Raw genomic sequence first — 19,584 nt, 5'->3', positions numbered from 1 at the left:
AGAGGAACAATTACTTTTGCATATCGTCATCAACTTTTATGGCAGGCTGCCTCTTGATTCCTACATGGAACTTGTCCTATTAGATCATACCTGAGTCAGTGGATTGGCCCTGCTGTTGCTCAGTGTTATCCTTGAGTGGACAAATGACAGCTTTTTGCCTAGAAGCAGGGTGGACAGTTGGTAAAATTATGGCTCAGTGTCCGTGGGACATTCTTTTTTCACTGTTGTTATGAGATCATTTTCTAACAAATGCTGCTATGTGAGACCACATGAGAAATTGATGAAATTACCTTGAGGAAGGCAATGAATATCTTTTATAAGCAAAAGTATACATTTTCGACTTATTTTTGCAGCAGTTCCAACTCTGTGGTCGTAGGTATCTTCTTTTTTTAAAGTAGTCCTGGTCTTTGTTCTCGCAGAGAGAGCACACAAAGCTCAGTGAAGGTGTTCACTTCCCTGTCACAGCAGTGGAGCAGCTTCCTTTCTTCCAGCTATGCCGAGAATCTTGTTAAGAGCTTGTAATAAAGTAGAGGTGAACTGTGGAGACCAACATCTTTTATTGCATTTTGGCTCTAGAGTCTCCGTTGATCTCATTTGGGTGGTTGCTGAGAAAGCAAGACAGTAAATGAAAAAGCATTAATAGGAATAACTGGGGTTGGTAAGAATTTACCACTAGTTTAGACTATAGGATCAGGCAGTTAATTGCTGGCTTAGTGACAAGGAACCAACTACAGAGAGGAAACCATTTTCATTTTCATAATGCAACACACAATGAGCCCAACATTGGACCTTCCCAGAAAGCGACTGATCAGCAGCCAGCTCTACAGACTCATAGCCACCCTAGGTCAGTGTCCACTATGTTTCACTGCTGAATGCATACAGAAGTGCCTTAAAGTCTCTACTGGACGTTGGTTTCGAAAGGGGAGGTGTACTCATGTAAACCAAGAATCAAAATGAACTGTCTAGTGGGAAAACAGCCACAGCTTTAATTAATGAAGTGACAGGACACAGCTGAGAATTATAAATTGGGATTCAAACTAATATAATTCCTAATCTGGACCCTCAGCTGGTTGTTCAACTGGTTTGTGCCTCAGTTTCTCCAGTGTGATCATCCTGGGTGTCACCTGGTCAGCCTAAATGACTGGCTCAGGAACACACATGAATTTCTTTTGCTCCATATGCTGAGTGGGAGCATAAAAAGAGTTCAGTGAGTACAAATCACAAATAAAATAGTGAAATCTTATACAGTTGCCTTCTTGAATTTCTTTTCTAGACTCCCAAATATTGGGGGGGAGCATGTGAACATTTTTACAGCAAGTCAAGCTGTAAAATACCTGGCCTACCTGACAGATCTCATAGCAGATTTCTACAGCATGGAGTTCTGATTCCTGGAGGTCCAGACAGTATTTATATAGTAAACACTTAATCCGTTTTGAATATGATTGTAACAGCATTGAGCATGTATGGTCTTAGCTCTGCAGCAGCAAGTAAGGCAGTACTCCTTCTGGGCAGATCAAAGAATTGAGATCTATCAGTGATCAGCCTGTATTCTCAGAGTGAGGTCATACCAAATAATGAATATCAATTTAGAATTTGCCACTTTTCATTCTTCGCCCTTTCCCATATGCTGTTGTGCTTTGGGGTAATGTGACAGAATAGCACAGATGGTATACTGTGTGTGCAATCGTCAGCATGTCTCATTTTTGTCCCTCTGCCATTCATTCCCCACAACATCATCTCACTTAAGGTTCACTGAGGTCCTGTAAAGTGCACAGAGCAAGCTGGAAATGGGAATCCCTGCTGATAAAGTGGAAGTCGGCTGAAGGCACACTAGGCCAACTGGGTCCATAATAGAAAAATAAAAGCCAATGTAGAATATTTTTGAAGAGTCCTGTATTTTATACTTATTGCTTCCTTTGGAGAAAAGAGAAAATTGAATGGAATGACAAAGAGCAGTGTTGTTTTGTGAGGGTTTGTACAGCACAAAACCCCTGGGCCTCCAGGGCAGCCTGGACTCAGCAGACAGCCCCCATTGTTCAGATATGACTCATTTGTGTAGTCAGGTCATGAGCGTTTATTACCCAGATTTGTCTGCCCTTGCCCCCTCCCCATCAGCTTGCCAGCTTCCATCTGTTTCATAAGAGCTAATCATATATTCTCGCTGTTCTGAGTAAATGAGCTTCATGGCCACACCAGGTCAGATGTCGCCGCTCTCAGTATTTGTGTGGCCACACTGAGCGTGCACCAGGTGCCTGGCTCTGTGCTGGACCCGAAGGTGCACATACCTGCTCTTAAGACAGACAAAAGCTGTGACAGCTGTGATAATGGAGACATGTACATGAGAGGTAGCTAAACACAGGAGGGAGATCTGGGGCACTTAACACTTTCTGTCTTTGACACACATGACACATGTGAGGACTTGAAATAAAAAAATAAGTGGGAATCCTTCAGGCAGATGAGGGGAAAAGAGGAGCCTCAATCAGAGAGAACCCCTGGAGGGTAGGATTAGGGCGCTGGCTGCAGGGAGTTCAGTGTGGCAAAAGTAGGAGACAGAGGAGAAATAAGGCTAGTAAGGGAAGCCAGGCCAGGACTTTATCCTCTGGAAATAATAGGGAACCCCTAGGAAGTTTATTCGATTTTTTTTGAAAGGTGGCCCTTGTGGCTACATAAAAGTTATATTTGAGGGAAATCACATGAGAGTCGAGTCAGGGAGACCAGTTGGAGATCTTTGGTAGCAGACCAGCAAGTGATAATGGTAGCCATAGAGATGGAGAAAAGAGAATTTGAAAGCATATGGGAACAAAAGCAGTCGAAGCTGGTGATTAACGAGATGCAGGGAATGAGGATGGAGGAGAAACCCAGAGTGAACTTGATAACTCATCTAGATGCTGGGGCAGATAACAGGGCCATTCACCAAAAGTAGGCATACTACAACAGGAAATTTTGGTGGGAAAAAGTTCAGGTTTGGTTATGTTGAGTTTAAGGCATCTATCTATAGGATGGGACATATATGGAGAGAAATCAAGTAGGCCCTTGTATGGATAAATCTGAAGCTCAAAGGTAAGTTTGGATCACAAATGTAGATGTGGAAGTCAGCAGTATATCACGATGGTTGAAGCCATGAGCTTCCTGAAGGGAGAGTGTCAATGAGAAAAGAGAGCAGACCCCTCAAACACCAGCATTTCAGAAAGCCTTTGGGAGGAAGGGTCAAGTAAGTAAGAACTGATAATACCACTCCCCATTCAACAACTGATTTATTCCACAGCCATCCAGTTTTGCCAAATGTCCACCTTCCCCCCACCCTACCTTCCTACTTCATTGCCTTAAACTGAATATCTATTCCACTCCCCAGTACTGAAAGGGTGGAAGGTGTACACCTTCATTACAGGTCCCAGGCATTGTGGGCATTCTGACAGTGTCAGTAGCATTAGACACATAACCTTGTCTTCTCTGTCCAAGCTGCTTTTAGTGAGGCTTTCCAGTCAAAGCCCCCCACAGTCTACTTTTTTAAAGTTAGCTATCTAGCTAGATTAAGATTATTATAACAAACATAAATGCTCTATAATGGCAAATTTGCCTCAATGGTATGCAGAGTAGTTGCCAGGAGCAACACAGAAAATGAGCTCCTGTGTTGAAATGAACGTTTGGAATTAAATTTCCCAGGTTGTGTGTGGGGAATCCATTGTCAGCCCTGTTTCCCCACTAAGGTCAGGCTTGTGTGAGGGTTATGGGCATTGACTCGGGTCTAAGAAGGTCTTAGAAGAGATTAACTTGGCTCTGATTCTGGAAGCATTTTTTCCCCCATTTTCCAACAGGCGATTTGCCTGTGGTTAAGGAGTTCTCACTGTATCTGGGGGCTCTGGGCTGGTGCTTCAAGATGCCTTGTTCTCCAGACAGGACGTCCTTGAGGAGCCATCATATACTTGTTTGAATGCTCAATTGATGGGAATCAGTATTTCTCCTCTCCTCTGTTCTCACTCGTCTTGATTAACTCAAACAAGCACGTAGTTTCCCCCAGCCTCTTTTCTTGTGACAGTGTATTGTCCACGTTGGTGGGTGTGGAACTATCAGCTGACTGGCTCTCCTTTTTGATGTTCTTCTGGCTTTCTTTGGGAGAAGCAGCTTGTGAGAGGGCAAGCAGGCAAAGGTCAGTGTGCCCAGGATGGGCGTCCCCTCCTGCTTGTGCTCCCCACACGAAGCCTTCCCTCTGCACAAACCAGGCATTGCCACTTCCATAGAACCAAGAGTGTGTCCGTAAAGAGAACCTACAGCGTGTTTTGAGATTCAGCCTTCTCCAGCCTGGTTTTTTGTTCTCCTGCTGCAGTTTCCATGCAGGTGACTTATGGATCCTGATGTCGCAGCTCCCTCTAGTGTCACCGTGGCTCAGGCTCTCCTAGGGCTTTTCTTCCCATTCAGAAAATGTACGCAATAGAGTCTGCCAAAAATCTGCAGCATTTTAAATAGGTTTTCACATACATAGTAAAAACAAATATGAGATGATTTCTCTCCCATTACAAAAGGTAATCTTACATGAAGACATGGGACCATTCCAGCTCCAGTTTTGTTCCTATTTCAGAATTTTGTGGAGCCAAGGAGTCCTGTGGAAATCATTCTTCTTGGGGAGTGGAAGCTTGGGTAGCTGGCTTCAACCGAAAGCCAGCTACCCTCTGTAAGGAAGGAATGTGAATTCCTTTCAAGAAAGGTAAATGAAAATGGGAGGCCAAGAAGTTACTTTGATCTCTGCTAGAGAAAATACTGAGTTAGAGAAGAAGGGGAAAACAGCAAGCAGCAGAAGACCCCTCTCTGTTTGTTCCGGAAAGAGTGGCTTGTTTTCTGAAATGACTTTTGAACTAGAAATTCATCATCTGAAGCCAAGTCATTCTAAGGCTTTTTTTAAACCAAAGGAGCCAAGTTATTAACATTTGAAAAATGGCTACTTTGTGGTGAAGAGAATAATATAACACTCCTACCTAAATTAACATCATCGCAGCCTCCATAATAAAGATTTATGAGATACTCACCATATGAAAAACCCTGTTATGGAAATCTCCATAGGTCTGTGTTTTGGTTGTAACTGTTTTCTTAGTTATGAGCTAATTAAAAGCACTAGTATTTTGTTTTCTTCTGTCATACTCCAGTCTTCTCCCTTTTTCCTCTGCACTTACAACTAGAGTGACCAGTTATTCTTCAGCCTGTCTCCATATCATAAGATGAAGAGATAAGGAAGTGCCAGCTCCTCAGCTTGGCTCTCTAAGCAGACCGTTTTCCTTCAGAGCATCTGAAGTGACTGAACAATTTATCATTTCTTCTTCATAAATCACTTTGAACCTTTATCTCAAGTTGATCTGTGAAGCCAAACATAAATTCCTGTTGTAGTATCCATGTTCTTATCTACTCACAAAACTCTGAGATAGCTTCTAATATTGTGTGTGTGGGGGTGTGTATGGACTGTGTATAGATACAGTTAGAATAGAAGTAGCAATTAGAATATCTTCTCTGCTTTTAATGGTAAGCCACGAGGTGAGAAGTTTTTTTCTGTGCAACTTGGCACAGTGAAAACTACAGTTTGGCTAAGCAGTTCTCTTCCTTAGTCTTAGACTGGCCCATCTTAGTGCTGATCTCGACTTGTTGGTCAGGGCTGACCTGGCATGGAGGTGGGAAACCTTAATGGTCCCTGTTTAGGCACCCTCTGCCAAACCTGTCATCAGAGAGCCTCACTGCTGGGGCGTGTAGCTCTCAGACCCCAAAGAAAGATGAAATTTTCTGTCTTGCTCTCTGTTTGAAAAAATGTGAGGATTCTATAATGCATCACTTGTTAACATTTACAAGTTGTCATTGTTTTAGTCACTATGAATGACATTTGTACAGCTTAGTAGTTTACAGGGGTTTCCCAGGTGACTCAGACAGTAAAGAAGCCACCTGCAATGAGGGAGACCTGGGTTTGATCCCTGGGTTGGGAAGTTCCCCTGGAGGAGGGCATGGCAGCCCACTCCAGTATGCTTTTCTGGAGAATCCCCGTGGACAGAGGAGCCTGGCAGACTGCAGTCCCTGGGGTCGCAGAGTCAGACACGACTGAGCAACTGCGCGCAGGACAGCACGGCAGCAGCAGTTCACAATTACGCTCTGCATGCTTGATCTCACTTGATTCTCACAACTGCCCTGTGAAGGAGGTTTCAGTATTCTTTATGTTGTCTCCTTTACTTAGAAAGACTGGGACCCAGAGAAATTAAGAGAAATGACCAAGGTTACACAGCTGGTAGCGGGGCTAAATGCTAGGCCTTTCAAGTCCTTGGCAAGTTTCCCTTCTCTAGGGTGACAGGGTTTAACTACAGTCTCATTCAGCCAAACTCAGTGTGTTTGACTGGCTTTTCAAAGGCTGAGGAGTTGGGACCTTTGAACTTCCATTCTAGTGGGCATTGTGATATTGGGCAAATTATTAAAACTGGAATATGTCGTGTCCTAGATCTAGCTCCCATGCAACTAAATGATGACTAGTATAAGATTTTTAAATACCTAGTGACATATAAATATGAAATATTGCCAACAGTACAGTATAGAAAGAATTCATGTTGTGATTGATGAGCATACAGGATTATATATTATACTGCATGTGCTGAGACTTAGAAAGCTTTGCAAAGATAATGCTTTCTGAAAGATATATATTTGAACTTGAACTCAGCCTGGGGATATCTCTGTTTCAAGACCAGAAGTTTGCATAAAGAAGAAATGCCAAAAACTGATGAAGTTTGTGGTAGAAGACAAAGAAACTTTTTTTCACATCTCTCTCTCATGTGTGCATGTGTGTGTGTTTGTGTGTGTGTGTGTATGTCATTGACCACTGTAATAAATATGTATAAATACCATAAAAGAGAGGAACATCCTTCTGATGTTCCTCTCCTTCAGACTCCCTTGCCACGGCTCCTTTTTTAAAGCATCTATTTTGATGGAAATCAGAGCCTGCTGCTTCCCAGAACCGAGGATCCATCAGCATCCTCCTAAGAAAATGTACATTTCTCTTTGTAAATAGAGAAGGCTAGAAAAGCTTTTCCAAATTTGCTTTTTCTGTGTCACCACAATAAACGAGCAAATTGTAGACACTGCAGAGCACCTGTTGCTGGGAGGCGTCAGTGTCTGTGAGGTGCAGCAGCGTGCTCCCGCCAAGGAGGAAAAGTGGCAAGTTTGTTCTTGGTTCCCAGGGTCGTGGAGGAGCTGTCGGGACCAGGCTTTTACAATCTATGAATAGTGTTGGAGACTCAGCCTTCCATTGTCAGCTTCTCATATCGTATCATGAGGATAATCATTTTAGGGGTGATTTTTATTTATTTATTGCTTTTCTAACCCTTTAAGACTAGAAATACAATAGTTGTTTTAGGATGTAGAACTCTTGGCTAATGTTTTTGTGCAAAAAACTCTTCTTTGATCCATAACCACTTAATAAGATTCTTTTTGAGAGGCCTTATTGCTTGAATATTGGCCTGTTAAGAGAAAATGTACACATGTCATTTTGAAGCATGGTTGTCTCAGTATATGCTCAGTAGTGTAACTGCTGGGTCATATGGTAGTTCTATTTTTAGTTTTTTAACGAACCTTCCTACTGTTCTCCACAGTGACTGCATCAGTGTACATTCCCACCAGTGCAAGAGGGTTCTCTTTTCTTCACATCCTCTTTAGCATTTATTGTTTGTATATTTTTTTATCTATCCCAATGTTCAGTGTAGATAGCGTTGCAGCACTGTTTACAATAGCCAGGACATGGAAACAACCTAAATGTCCAATGATAGATGAATATCTACAATGGAATATTACTCAGCCATAAAAAGGAACAGAATTGGGTCATTTGTAGAAATGTGGATGGGCCTAGAGTCTGTCATACACAGTGAAGAAATCAGAAAGAAAAAAACAAATATTATATATTAACACATATATGTGGAATCTAGAAAAATGATATTGTTGTTTAGTCACTAAGTCATGTCCAACTCTTTTGTGACCCCTTTTGCCTTAGCCCGCCAGGCTCCTCTGTTCATGGGATTTCTCAGACAAGAATACTGGAGTAGATTGCCATTTCTTTCTCCAGGGGATCTTCCTGAACCAGGGATGAAACCCACATCTCCTGAATTGCAGGTGGATTCTTTACCACTGAGCCACCTGAGAAATAATAGAAAAATGATATAGATGATACTATTTTTCAGGGCAGAAATAGAGATACAGATATAGAGAACAAACATGTGGACACAGGTGGGAAAGGGACAGGGGGGACAAATTGGGAGTTAAAATTGACATATAATACACATTCACTCATGTTCGACTCTTTGCAACCCCATGGGCTGTAACCCACCAGGGTCCTCTGTCCATGGAATTTCCCAGACAAGAATACTGGAGTGGGTAACCATTCCCTTCTCCAGGGGATATTCCCAACCCAGGGATCAAACCTAGGTCTCCTGCATTGCAGGCAGTTTCTTTACTATCTGAGCCATGAGGGAAGTCCAGTAATATACACTACTGTGTGTAAAATAAATAGCTAGTGGGAAGCTGCTATAAAGCACAGGGAGCTCAACTCAGTGCTCTATGATGATCTAGAAGGGTGGGATAGAGGGATTGGGGGGAGGGAGGTCCAGAAGGGAGGGAACATATGTATATATACAGCTGATTCACCTCATTGTAAGCAAAAATTAATACACCATTGTAAAGCAATTATACTTTAATTTTTTTTAAATGAAATGAACCACCCGTGACTCAAATGGAGGAAAATAGGCAAAGGATATGAAGAAATAGGGAATCTTCCCTCATAGCTCAGTTGGTAAAGAATCTGCCTGCAATGCAGGAAACCCCAGTTCGATTCCTGGGTTGGGAAGATCCACTGATAGGCTACCCACTCCAGTATTCTTGGGCTTCCTTTATGGCTCAGCTAATAAAGAATCCACCTGCAATGCAGGACACCTGGGTTCAATCCCTGGGTTAGGAAGATCCCCAAGGGAAAGGCTACCCAATCCAGTATTCTGGCCTGGAGAATTCCATGAACTATATAGTCCATGGGGTCGCAAAGAGTCAGGCACGACTGAGCAACTTTCACTTCACTTCACTTCATAAAGAGATAGTTAATGGTAATGAAAAGGGGGAAATTACAGTGGATCCTTAAAGATGTGAAGAGGTGCTCAATAACTCATTAAAAATAGTATCTCCAAAGATACTTTTCTTCAGTTATCAGATCAGTAGAGATAAAGCTTGTAAACATGATAGGCTGGCAAGGATGGGAAGAGACCAAGCACCCCACCCACCCCCACCCCCACCCCCCTGCACCACTGGCTAATGCGTAAACTGACTCAACTTGATAGAGGCAATTTGGTAACATTTATCAAACATCTAAATACAGATCCCCTTTGACTCAGCACTTCCACTTCTGGAAACTTATCCTACAGGTGTCCTCATACACAAGCAATATGGGGATGTATGAGGCTTTTCACTGCAACATTGTCTGTAGCTGGAAAGGACCTGAATGTCTGCCAGTAGAGAGGGGTAACTGAACTCTTCTTGTATGTCCATGCACTGGAATGTATGTAGCTATTTAAAAAAACTATTAATAGTATGCTATCTATGGAACAGTTTCAAGACATATTGTTAAGTAATAAAAGCTGGGTATAGATTGTTGTTCAAAAAAAAAGAGAGAGAGAAAATGTAAAACTCAGACTGCTGCCATTGAAATGGTGGTTTTGCTCTGGCTAGATGAGACCAGTGATTCTCTCAAACTTTCTTCTTTACCCATGAGTGCCTGAGTTGTGACCATCACAATGACATTCACTGAAAAGTTAGGAAGACCCACAGTTTACCTGGCCAATTCTATGTCAAGTCTCCTGACCAGTGATATAAGGTATTCTGGCCTATGTTATAAGCTATTTATTGAGCTGCTCTGTAAGTCTGGGCTATAAAACTCCACAGAAAGAAAGCATAAATGGAAAATGACTTTTTTGGTTTTCAGTTTTCTAGATGAGGGGCAAGGTAGAGTGGAAGGAGGAAGCTTTGGTGTCGAGCAGACTTAGGTTTGCAAACTAGTGGCCCTGGGTTTGTGTTTTTTGATTTTGTTTTTTAAATTCTTAAGTCTTCAGCCTACTTTGGGCTTCCCAGATGGCTCAGCAGTAAAGAATCTGCCTGCAATGCAGGAGACACAGGTTTGATCCCTGCGTTAGGAAGGTCCCCTGGAGAAGGAAATGGCAACCCACTCCAGTATTCTTGCCTAGAGAATTCCATAGACAGAGGAGCCTGGCAGGCTATAGCCCATGGAGTCACAAAGAGTTGGATATGACTGAATGACTGACCATGCACATGCACGGCCTATTCTTTAAGGAGTTAGTGGAAGCACTAGAGGGCTTCCCTGAGGGCTCAGTGCTGGAGAGTCCACCTGCAGTGCAGTAAGCCGCAGGAAAGGCAAGTTTGATCCCTGGGTAGGGAAGATCCCCTGGAGGAGGGCATGGCAACCCACTCCAGTATTCTTTCCTGGAGAATCCCATGAACAGAGGAGCCTGGTGGGCTACAAGCCATAGGGTCACAAAGAGTCAGACACAACTGAAGCGACTTAGCACAGACGCACACGTAAGGACTAGAGATAATACATGTGATGGGTTAAGCATGAAGACACTGTTTCTGTCACTCAACACAGTCACCAAAACCCTTTCTGAAAAACTCCACTCTATTGCTGTATCTCCACTGCAACACTGTTGCTCTCGCTACTCCAGACTCCTACCAGTCACCTTCTAGTTAACCCCTCTTTACAAATCAGAAGCCTTGTTATGATGGTGTGCATTTTAAATTGTGTTCTTTGCTTTCTTCCTTCAGATCTGTAAGAGCAAAGCTAAGGAATCGCAGCAGTATTACCACAGCTTGGCCATCCGGCAGAGTCTAGCTGTCCATTTTAACATCCAGCAGGACTGCGGTCACTTCCTTGCCGAAGTTCCTAAGCGCCTGCTTCCCTGGGAGGATCCCGACGCCCCTGAAGAGGAGGAGGATGACATGGAAGCAACGGAAGAGGTGAAAGGAGAAGCTGATGGGAAGAGCCCAGACCTGGGCTCCGAAGCAGAGTCGTCGTCCCACAAAGAAAGCCAGGCAGTCGTCAGCAGGAAGCAGAGGAGCCACGTTGTGGTCATCACCAGAGAGGTTCCCTGTCTCACAGTGGCCGACTTTGTGCGCGACTCCCTGGCACAGCATGGGAAAAGCCCGGACGCGTACGAGAGGCAAGTGTGTCTGCTGCTTCTGCAGCTGTGCTCGGGCCTGGAGCACCTCAAACCCTACCACGTCACCCACTGCGATCTGCGTCTGGAGAACCTGCTGCTCGTCCACTACCAGCCCGGGGGGCCCACCCAGGGCCTGGGGCCCACAGAGCCTAGCCCCACCCCGTCCTGTCCCACGAGGCTCATCGTCAGCAACTTCTCCCAGGCCAAGCAGAAGAGCCATTTGGTAGACCCTGAGATCCTCCGGGACCAGTCCCGCCTCGCCCCTGAGATCATCACGGCCACGCAATATAAAAAGTGTGATGAGTTCCAGACAGGCATCCTCATCTACGAGATGCTGCACCTGCCCAACCCTTTTGATGAGAACCCAGAGCTGAAGGAAAAGGAGTACACTCGGGCCGACCTGCCCCGCATCCCACTCCGCTCCCCCTATTCCCGGGGCCTGCAGCAGCTGGCTAGCTGCCTCCTGAATCCCAACCCTTCTGAGCGGATCCTCATTTCAGATGCCAAAGGCATCCTCCAGTGTCTGCTCTGGGGTCCCCGGGAAGATCTCTTCCAGACTTTCACTGCCTCCCCCAGCCCCGCTCACAGGAATACCCTGCTCCAGAACTGGCTAGACATCAAGCGCACACTGCTCATGATCAAGTTTGCCGAGAAGTCCCTGGACCGGGAGGCTGGCATCAGCCTGGAGGACTGGCTTTGTGCTCAGTATCTGGCTTTTGCCACTCCGGACTCTCTCAGCTGTGTCGTGAAAATCCTGCAGCCCCGTTAACATGTCCCGGTCCCTGCTCTTACTTCATGTGTCACCTTCTTCAAGTTGCCCACACATTTCCCCTTCCTGGTACTCATACAGAATTCAAGGAAAGAGGAGAGACAAGCCTTCCATCCCCATCCAAGTCCAGTGAGACGCTGAGTCCATCTTAACATTAGGGAAAGTCAGCCGCACAAATGTGCAGCTTCCGTTCATGGGAACACCTTCTGTCCTAACTGTCCCCAAGTGCAGGAAATATGAAGATGCATCCTTGAAGTGACAGCTCCTCTGGTTTGAACTCCATGAGCTGGGTCAAGTTCCTCCAGAACTCTGAGTATCACCTGTCTTTTTAACACCATGTATTTATTCTCACTAGCAATAGACAGATTTAACCAGTACTTACCATCATCTACTAAACTTTCACAACAAACTCTTTTCCTTTAAAGGATCAATAATTGGCTCTCTTACCAGGCAGAACTGCCATACTTAGTATCAGCACAGTTTTGGTTCCTGGAATTACATCCTTTGTTCCAGCAGATGGTAGAAGGACAAGGAGAGAGAATCCATCCTTAGGGTCATGCACCCATTTGGTTTCCATTATCAGTAAGTGTGTGCACTGTATGGAGGACGGCCCTCAGTCTCCTCTCGTGATGCCACTGCCTGAATCTCCTTCACCTTGGTTCTGTCCCCACTTGCCAGTGAAGTTTGGGTTTATCAGCCCATGACAGAGCTGACCCAAGGTGGTGTCACCAGTGCCCCAGAAGGGCAGAGTGCAGTTCAGATCTTACAAATAGCTAGCAGGACACAAGGAGATGGTGCTCCTGCACGTGCAGTTCTCTAGGGGCCATCAGGGGAACAGAGTTTAAAGGACTGTTCTTTGATTACTGTCAGAGCTGTCAGCGTTGGCAGCCAGGGCTGCCGGTACCCAGATCACAGTTTTCCCCTGAGCCATAATTGGCCAGCCTCCTTCTATCAGCAGCCGGTGTTAACTAGTCTACCAAATGCTGTAGACAACAGCTCTGCATGGAAATGGCTGTCTGTTGAGCTGTAACATCTCCCTCAAGGGCATGGTGTGGCTGGCTATTAGGATGGCCAGAAGGCAGAGGAAGGGGAGAAGGCCACTGATGAGACCACCGACCTCCTGTTTGCAATGCCCTCATTGTCTAGAGAGACTGCCTCCCAGCTGCACGGCACATTGCTCCCAGTGACTCAGACACAGCACTGAGGGCAGCTCATGGGGAGTTTGCATTGCTGAGGTGGGTGGCCGAGAGCCGTTCACCCTGCATGGGGTCAGTGCTCCCCTCCTATGGATACATGTGCAATTTTTGTATGTATTTTTTTTAGCTGTATATACAGTGTTTATGTTGCAACTTCACCTGAAGCAATATCCACAGAAACCTTCCCCTTCTTCCCTTGGCACATATTTGCGCTGAGACGAGTGTCCGTTCCACCGTGTGTGTGTGTGTGTGTGTGTGTGTGTGTGTGTTATTCAAAACTGTGAGTATCTGTTCTGTTTACTTCAACTTTGAAATCCCAAGAGTCACTCAGACAGTGTGAGTGTGTGTACACGTGTATACCCGTGTGTGTGCACATGCCCGCTGGAAGTAGAGGCCAGGCCTCTGGGGGAGCAACCTGTGGCAGGGTTGATAGACACGTCCTCTGCCTGGTGGGCAAGACAGCCCTGAGCCCCGCATCAGCCAGTGCAGAGCTTGTTAAAGCCAAGCCTGATTGTGCAGTATTACTTAGATAGCACGTTAGTGGCCTTTTGGTAATTTCTAAACTTTAAACATTATTAACCACCTTTCATGTGATTCACCTGTATCAAAGAGGATCAAGAAAGGAGAAGAATGTATTTTATTGTGCTCTTCTTTGCTTCTTTTTCTTTTTTTTTTTCGAGAATGGGACCCGTGAGGCCCATCTGGAGGATGCCCCTGTCCTCCTGGCCAGCAGTTCAGGACTTCCAGGGAAGAGAGCTGGTTGGCCCACACAGAGTCTTGTCTCCTCTGGCCAGAGTGCAAGGCTCTGCCCCCTAGGAATGGCCACAGGATGGGCGCGCGCTGCAGGCCAGCCATCCGCTCGCTCTTGGCGTCCTGCAACCTGGCCTCACTTTGCCTAGCAGGCTTTATTAGGTTGACCTTAGCTAACCCACGTGCACATAAGCCCCGCCCAGTTATACACTGAAGTGGCAGCGCAGAGACCACTGGCCCTGCCAGCCAGCACGCCCCCGAGCAGCCTGCTCTCCATGGAGACACGTCCTCAACGTCACTCTCATGCTGCCTTGCCCGTGTGAATTTGAATGTTGACTATTTAATGCAGTTTCATATTTAATGAAGAATGTTTCCTGGCCCCTTTGTTTGTTTTATAGGTATCCTTCACCACCACCACCCTCCTTTTTTGCTCCTGTTTCTGTTTTGACTTGGATCCAGTCTTCTTCATTTTAACTTGATAATATTATAAGCATGGACACCCTCCACTACCATTATCTCATAGCACTGGTGAACCGAGCACCTTTTCACATTAGATGCGTTTAGTACTGTTTTCATGGTCAGACTTGTTAAGGGCAAAAGATGAATGCCAGCTAGTTAGGAAGGGACTCGGGCTCCTCCAAGACGGGTGGCTAGATTAATAGTTCTCTGAGTGAGGGCCGAAGAATGTAAGGTGGGGAAGGACGAAGGTGTTACAGGTGAAAATGGAATAGGCAAGATAACCCTATTTCTAGGCAAGAGGTATTGTCAGATGGTCCTCTAAATATTTTTCCAAAATGATGAAATTCAATGTCATACTGACACATATATTTTGCATTTCCATTTTAATTGTAGCAGAAAATTTGAATTCATTCATCAACTGCAAAGAAATCCTGCCCTCAGACACAGACATACATATTTATACATATAATATATATATATATATATATATATATATATATATATATGAGTTTTGGATTGTGACTAGTATAGCACTTTAAGTTTTCTCAAGTAACATCAAGTTATTGTCTTCAATACGGATTGGATTTTTTTCTCTTCTTTTGAAGTCTGTACTATAGATTCTTCCATGTATATTAAGAATTTGAACAATTAAGCCGCTATTGGAACTTTTCCTTAAGCCACATGAGCAAGAATAATCTCTCGTACACTTTTAGGTACTAGAGAAACGGGACAATGGCTGGAGTAGCCAAGACCAAGACTGAATGTACAGCAGAGTGCCTTGTTAGCGTGCTAACCTCGTCTGGGAGGAAAGGAATTAGATGTTCCACGGGAAGGTGGGGGGCTGTGAAAGGGCTCCCTTGTTCGCCTGAGGAGAGCCCTTGGTGCACTAGCATGATGTCAAGAAGCTACTTCATCAAGAATAACAGCAAGATGGTGGAAAGAGCAGTTGCAACCCATGGCATCAACAACAAAAGAATGGTGAAGGACGTCCCCCAACCCATAGGCTAAGTCAGATTTGGAAGCCAGGATATGGCAGTGGGTTTTAAGTTTTGCCCTCAGAAGATAAACTGGGTGAGGTATACAGGGGAGCAGAGCACTCACATTCCCTAATCTGCTGATGCTGAGGGGCCAAAAGTAAGATCTGTTGGTTAGAATTTTAAGAGTCTGAGTAGCCTTTCACTGTCATTGGGGGCCAGTTGTGCTTCCAAACTCAGTCCAAGTTTGTGAACTTAGAAAACTCCAAACCAAGAGATCTGAGCCTCTGGAAATAGTAATGATAATCCTGGGAATTAGACTACCTAAAATTGTATTTTAAAGTCTCTAACATTATAAAATATCCATGAAAGATCTTTGGGGCCTACTAAACAGTAGAGCATAGAAGGATTGCACTCCACTTTGCACATTTGAATTAAGAATACTTTGGTGCTAGGAAATTACCTTAGTTTTGCTGATAGAAGTTTTCTGTAGATGTTACCAGCAATGATCTGAAAAAAATATGGGTTCCAAAAATTGGGATGGGCTCAGGATACTGCACTGTATTCTAAATGATTCTAGATGTATAAATAAAGTATGAACATACTTGGGATGGGCAGGGAGCAACTTGACTTCCTGGGCTAATTCTGACATGTTTTTTATTCCCCTTACTAGTTGACAAGGAGTAAAAATTCTGGTTCAGCGTAATGAGTGAACGGGATGGCTGCCCATGATAGCAGGTGGTTAGTTTTACCTCATTGAAGCCCATATTCTCAAAGGCCCAAAGTGCTGTGCCGAGACAAATCCCAGTGCCACTCTTGCTCAAGTGCGCACCGCAGCCTGTGCTGACGGTAGCTCCAAACGTGGGGATTCCATGGACCAACAACGATGCCGTTAGGGAGGCCCTGAGTGGTGCCATGCGAGATTCAAGATAGAGATTATACCAAAGAAACCAAGCCTCTCTGTCCTGATGTTTTTTAGGTGATGAGGCGGAGTTATGACAGATGCCATGGGAAGAGAATTCACATGCATTCCACATCCAGGTATTCCGCTGATCAAGTAAACCATCCTCAAAAAAAGCACCTATTTTTTAAAAAGTCCATTTTGTGTATGGGGTGGGGGGGGCGGGGAGATGATGCTAACGAAAACCTTGGGCAGATTATAAATTCCCCAGCGTTTCAGGAGAAGGAACTATCCCCTCCCATTTACATGATTGTGACAATCACCCAAACTTCAGCTTGGGAATATCATATCCCTGTAATACTAAAAGCTGAGGATTTTTTTTTTTTTTCTTTTTTTAAGAGATGTGGTAGTTTCAATAGGTTTGTTTAAAAAAACTCTTGGGAATTTTCTTTTTTAAAATGTAGTATTTTTTTATAAACCGAGGTGTTCACCACTCATCATCACCACCATTTAATATTTATAAGTGCCCAGAAAGTACAAGGTGCTATACAGCTGTTAAACACCCTCTCTCCGCAGCTGTTTGAAATTAGAGTAGGTTTTTGCGTCAGCCACTGCAGAAGCTTTTCCCCTTTTACCCGGGCGGGCTGCAGGGGCTTGCATCCGGGACATCCCGTCAGGTGTTTCCCACGCCGGAGAGCCTCCGCGTTTATTCCCAGCTTCTCACTTTTCCCCACCCATTTGCCTCCACTTTTATTTTTCAAATCAAGAAAGTTTCAGGGAATCAAAAGAGGTCGGACATTTTTTAACCTAGCAGAAGTACAGAGTCATATATTTTGCTACAAATATTATATTATGGAAAATCCACTTTGCCCGTGTAGTGTGTGGAAAGTGTGTGTGTGTGTCCGCGCTCCCGATAACTTGAATGTTGAACCAGCCCTATGGCTTCAGGGTAGCATTTTTGAAAGATAAACCACACTGCTTCAGGAAACTTGCTCCAAATAACTATTTGGTTATCCCCTCCCTTAGCAGTTTTAAAGGGTGTTACATGCGAACACACCGGGATGGGATTTTTTTCTGTTGACATGCCGGGCATTTTGGTATGAAATGAGGGCAGAAGCAAGATGTTGTCCTTCTCAGTGATTTGAATCATGGCAGTCCTCATTCCGCTCTCTCTTTCATTCCCCACTGGTTCTGCCCATGCTCGCTTTTTGAAAATCTTGTTTCTTTTGTTCTTTCCTGGAGCGTCACCTCTCTACTTAACACATTGTAGAGTTGTAGAAACCTACCAACGAAAGGTCCCCTCTGTCATCAGGCGGCGCCGCCCTTTGGTTTGCTGTGGTACTTTGCTGTGTTCTCTGTGGCATCATGTTACTGTGTAAATAAATTCATTTTCATACCCAGTAAAAACAGACAAGCTCTTGTCCTTTCAGCTTCTCTCCACACTGACGTGCCGCGGACATGGTTACATCTTAGCTGCTGGGAGGTATGCCGTCTCAGATGCTCCTGCCTGCTGACCAGGACTTGTTTTCAATTCATTGCCTCCCTGAACTGAGAAACCCAGGCGTGGAAGGGCAAGTGAAGGCCTTCAGCTTTCTCCCAGAACTCAGAGGGCTGCAGGTTTGCTGTGTGAGATCGCCCCCTAGTGACCAGTCACCATATAGAGGTCCTGTTAGTCTCCCAGTGGTGTCCGACTCTTTGGGACCCCAGGGACTGCAGCAGCCAGGCCTCTCCGTCCCTCACCATCGCCCGAAGTTTGCCCAAGTTTATGTCTATTGCACCAGTAATGCCATCCAGCTATCTCATCCTCTGACGCCCTGGGTTTGTTTAAAAGGTCCTGGGTTTGTTTAAACGGTTTGGTTAGCTGGCTGTGGCTGAGCCTCTCAGTGGCCATCTTAGAGCTCTGCAGACAATATGAGCAGAGCAGGACCTTGTACAGCGTCACCTGCTATGGAATTCACATCCTTTGCCTGTCCCTAAAGGTACACGGTCACACACCGTGTCCTCATAAAGGCAGACAAGCTAATGAGCAGACGCTTCCGTAGCAGACAGAGGAAGCCACCCGGCTCAGGCAGGACGAGTTCGCAGTGGGCAGAGGCAGTGACAGCTGCCACGTCATTGGAGTAGAATGGATGAAAGTGCAAACATGTAGACTAAATTTAGACCAGATTTTAGAGCTCTTAACCCTTTACCGTGGACACTGTTTCCAGCCCAGTGTTTCTGCTTCCCTCCACCACCAAGCACTGTAGAACTTTCAGACATAATATTTAAGGGATATTCCAGAAAAGTGACTGTCAAACTCAAGTTGTATATTGCTGAGGAGGTAAAAACTGTACTGATGTGGGCCTCAGAGCTCTCTCTGTTGCCTGGGCCTGGGAGGAAAAGTCAACAGGATAAAGCTGAGAGACAACTCCCTGAGACATAGGCTCAGCTTCTGGAGAGGAGCCCAGGGAACTAACCTTCCTTGTTGTGAACTGACTTCTGGAGGGAGAGGAGCAAAGAAAGAGACAGTTGGAGCTGAGAGGTCTCAACATCACAGAGAGGGAACACAGTAGGCTTGGGTGGCTGTCCAGTGCTCTGCTGGTGAGTGGCCAACCGGGGCCTCTGAAAGGTACGGGCTTGGATGGTGAGGGTTCAGGGTTGCACAAGCCAGGCTCCAAAGTGGGTGGAGCAAGGCCACAAATGGGATCCCTCTGACCTTTGGTATGACTGGAGAAAGATCCTGTTACCCCTTCACCACCTTGCCCAGCATGGGATCCATTCTTAAGAGTTCTGTCAGTGGGCCCTCAGGAAGACCACTCTTCCTTTGATTCTGGATTGTCCAGAGGTGATCGACCACTGACATTTGAGTGGGGCCTTTGGCTTCCCTGGTGGCCCAGATGGTAAAGAATCTGCCTGCAATGCAGGAGACCCAGGTTCAATCACCTAGGTCAGGAAGATCCCCTGGAGGAGGGCATGGCAACCCACTCCAGTATTCTTGCCTGGAGAATCCTATGGACAGAGGAACCTGGTGGTCCATAGGGTCACAAAGAGTCAGATACAAGTGAGTGACTACTACTTTAACTTTTTCTTTGGCTTCTACGTGCCTGGGAACTGACTTCTTTCAACCCAGGTCACAAAGAATCTTGAGTTCTTTCCTACCTGGGATTCACTGGTACTAGAAGCTCTCTGGGTACCTGGCGCAGGGTGTGCGCTCTGTGAGCTCTCTGCTCTTCTCCAAGGCTCAGCAAATTATGCTTCCTTGTAAGCGAGCCCATGCTCTACAAGGGAAGGGACTTCATTAGTGCCTCAGGAGCCAAGGGCTGCAGTTGGCGGC

General features: G+C 45.3%; 1 protein-coding gene across 15 annotated transcripts in view; it reads left to right on the top strand.

Annotated features, from left to right (window-relative positions):
• Positions 1–17,685, top strand: part of PEAK1 (pseudopodium enriched atypical kinase 1) — a 311,689-nt gene extending 294,004 nt beyond the window's left edge. For all 15 annotated transcript variants that reach the window (XM_061158944.1, XM_061158943.1, XM_061158942.1 and 12 more), the window contains one exon: positions 10,828–17,685. In XM_061158944.1, the coding sequence (XP_061014927.1) occupies positions 10,828–11,991 (1,164 nt within the window). In that variant the 3' untranslated portion in view covers positions 11,992–17,685. The remainder of the gene's footprint in view (positions 1–10,827) is intronic.
• Positions 17,686–19,584: the final 1,899 nt, after the last annotated feature.

Source organism: Dama dama, chromosome 13, assembly GCF_033118175.1.
Source record: "Dama dama isolate Ldn47 chromosome 13, ASM3311817v1, whole genome shotgun sequence".
NCBI classification, from domain to species: domain Eukaryota; kingdom Metazoa; phylum Chordata; class Mammalia; order Artiodactyla; family Cervidae; genus Dama; species Dama dama.
This window is presented reverse-complemented; position numbering and strand designations above follow the sequence as displayed.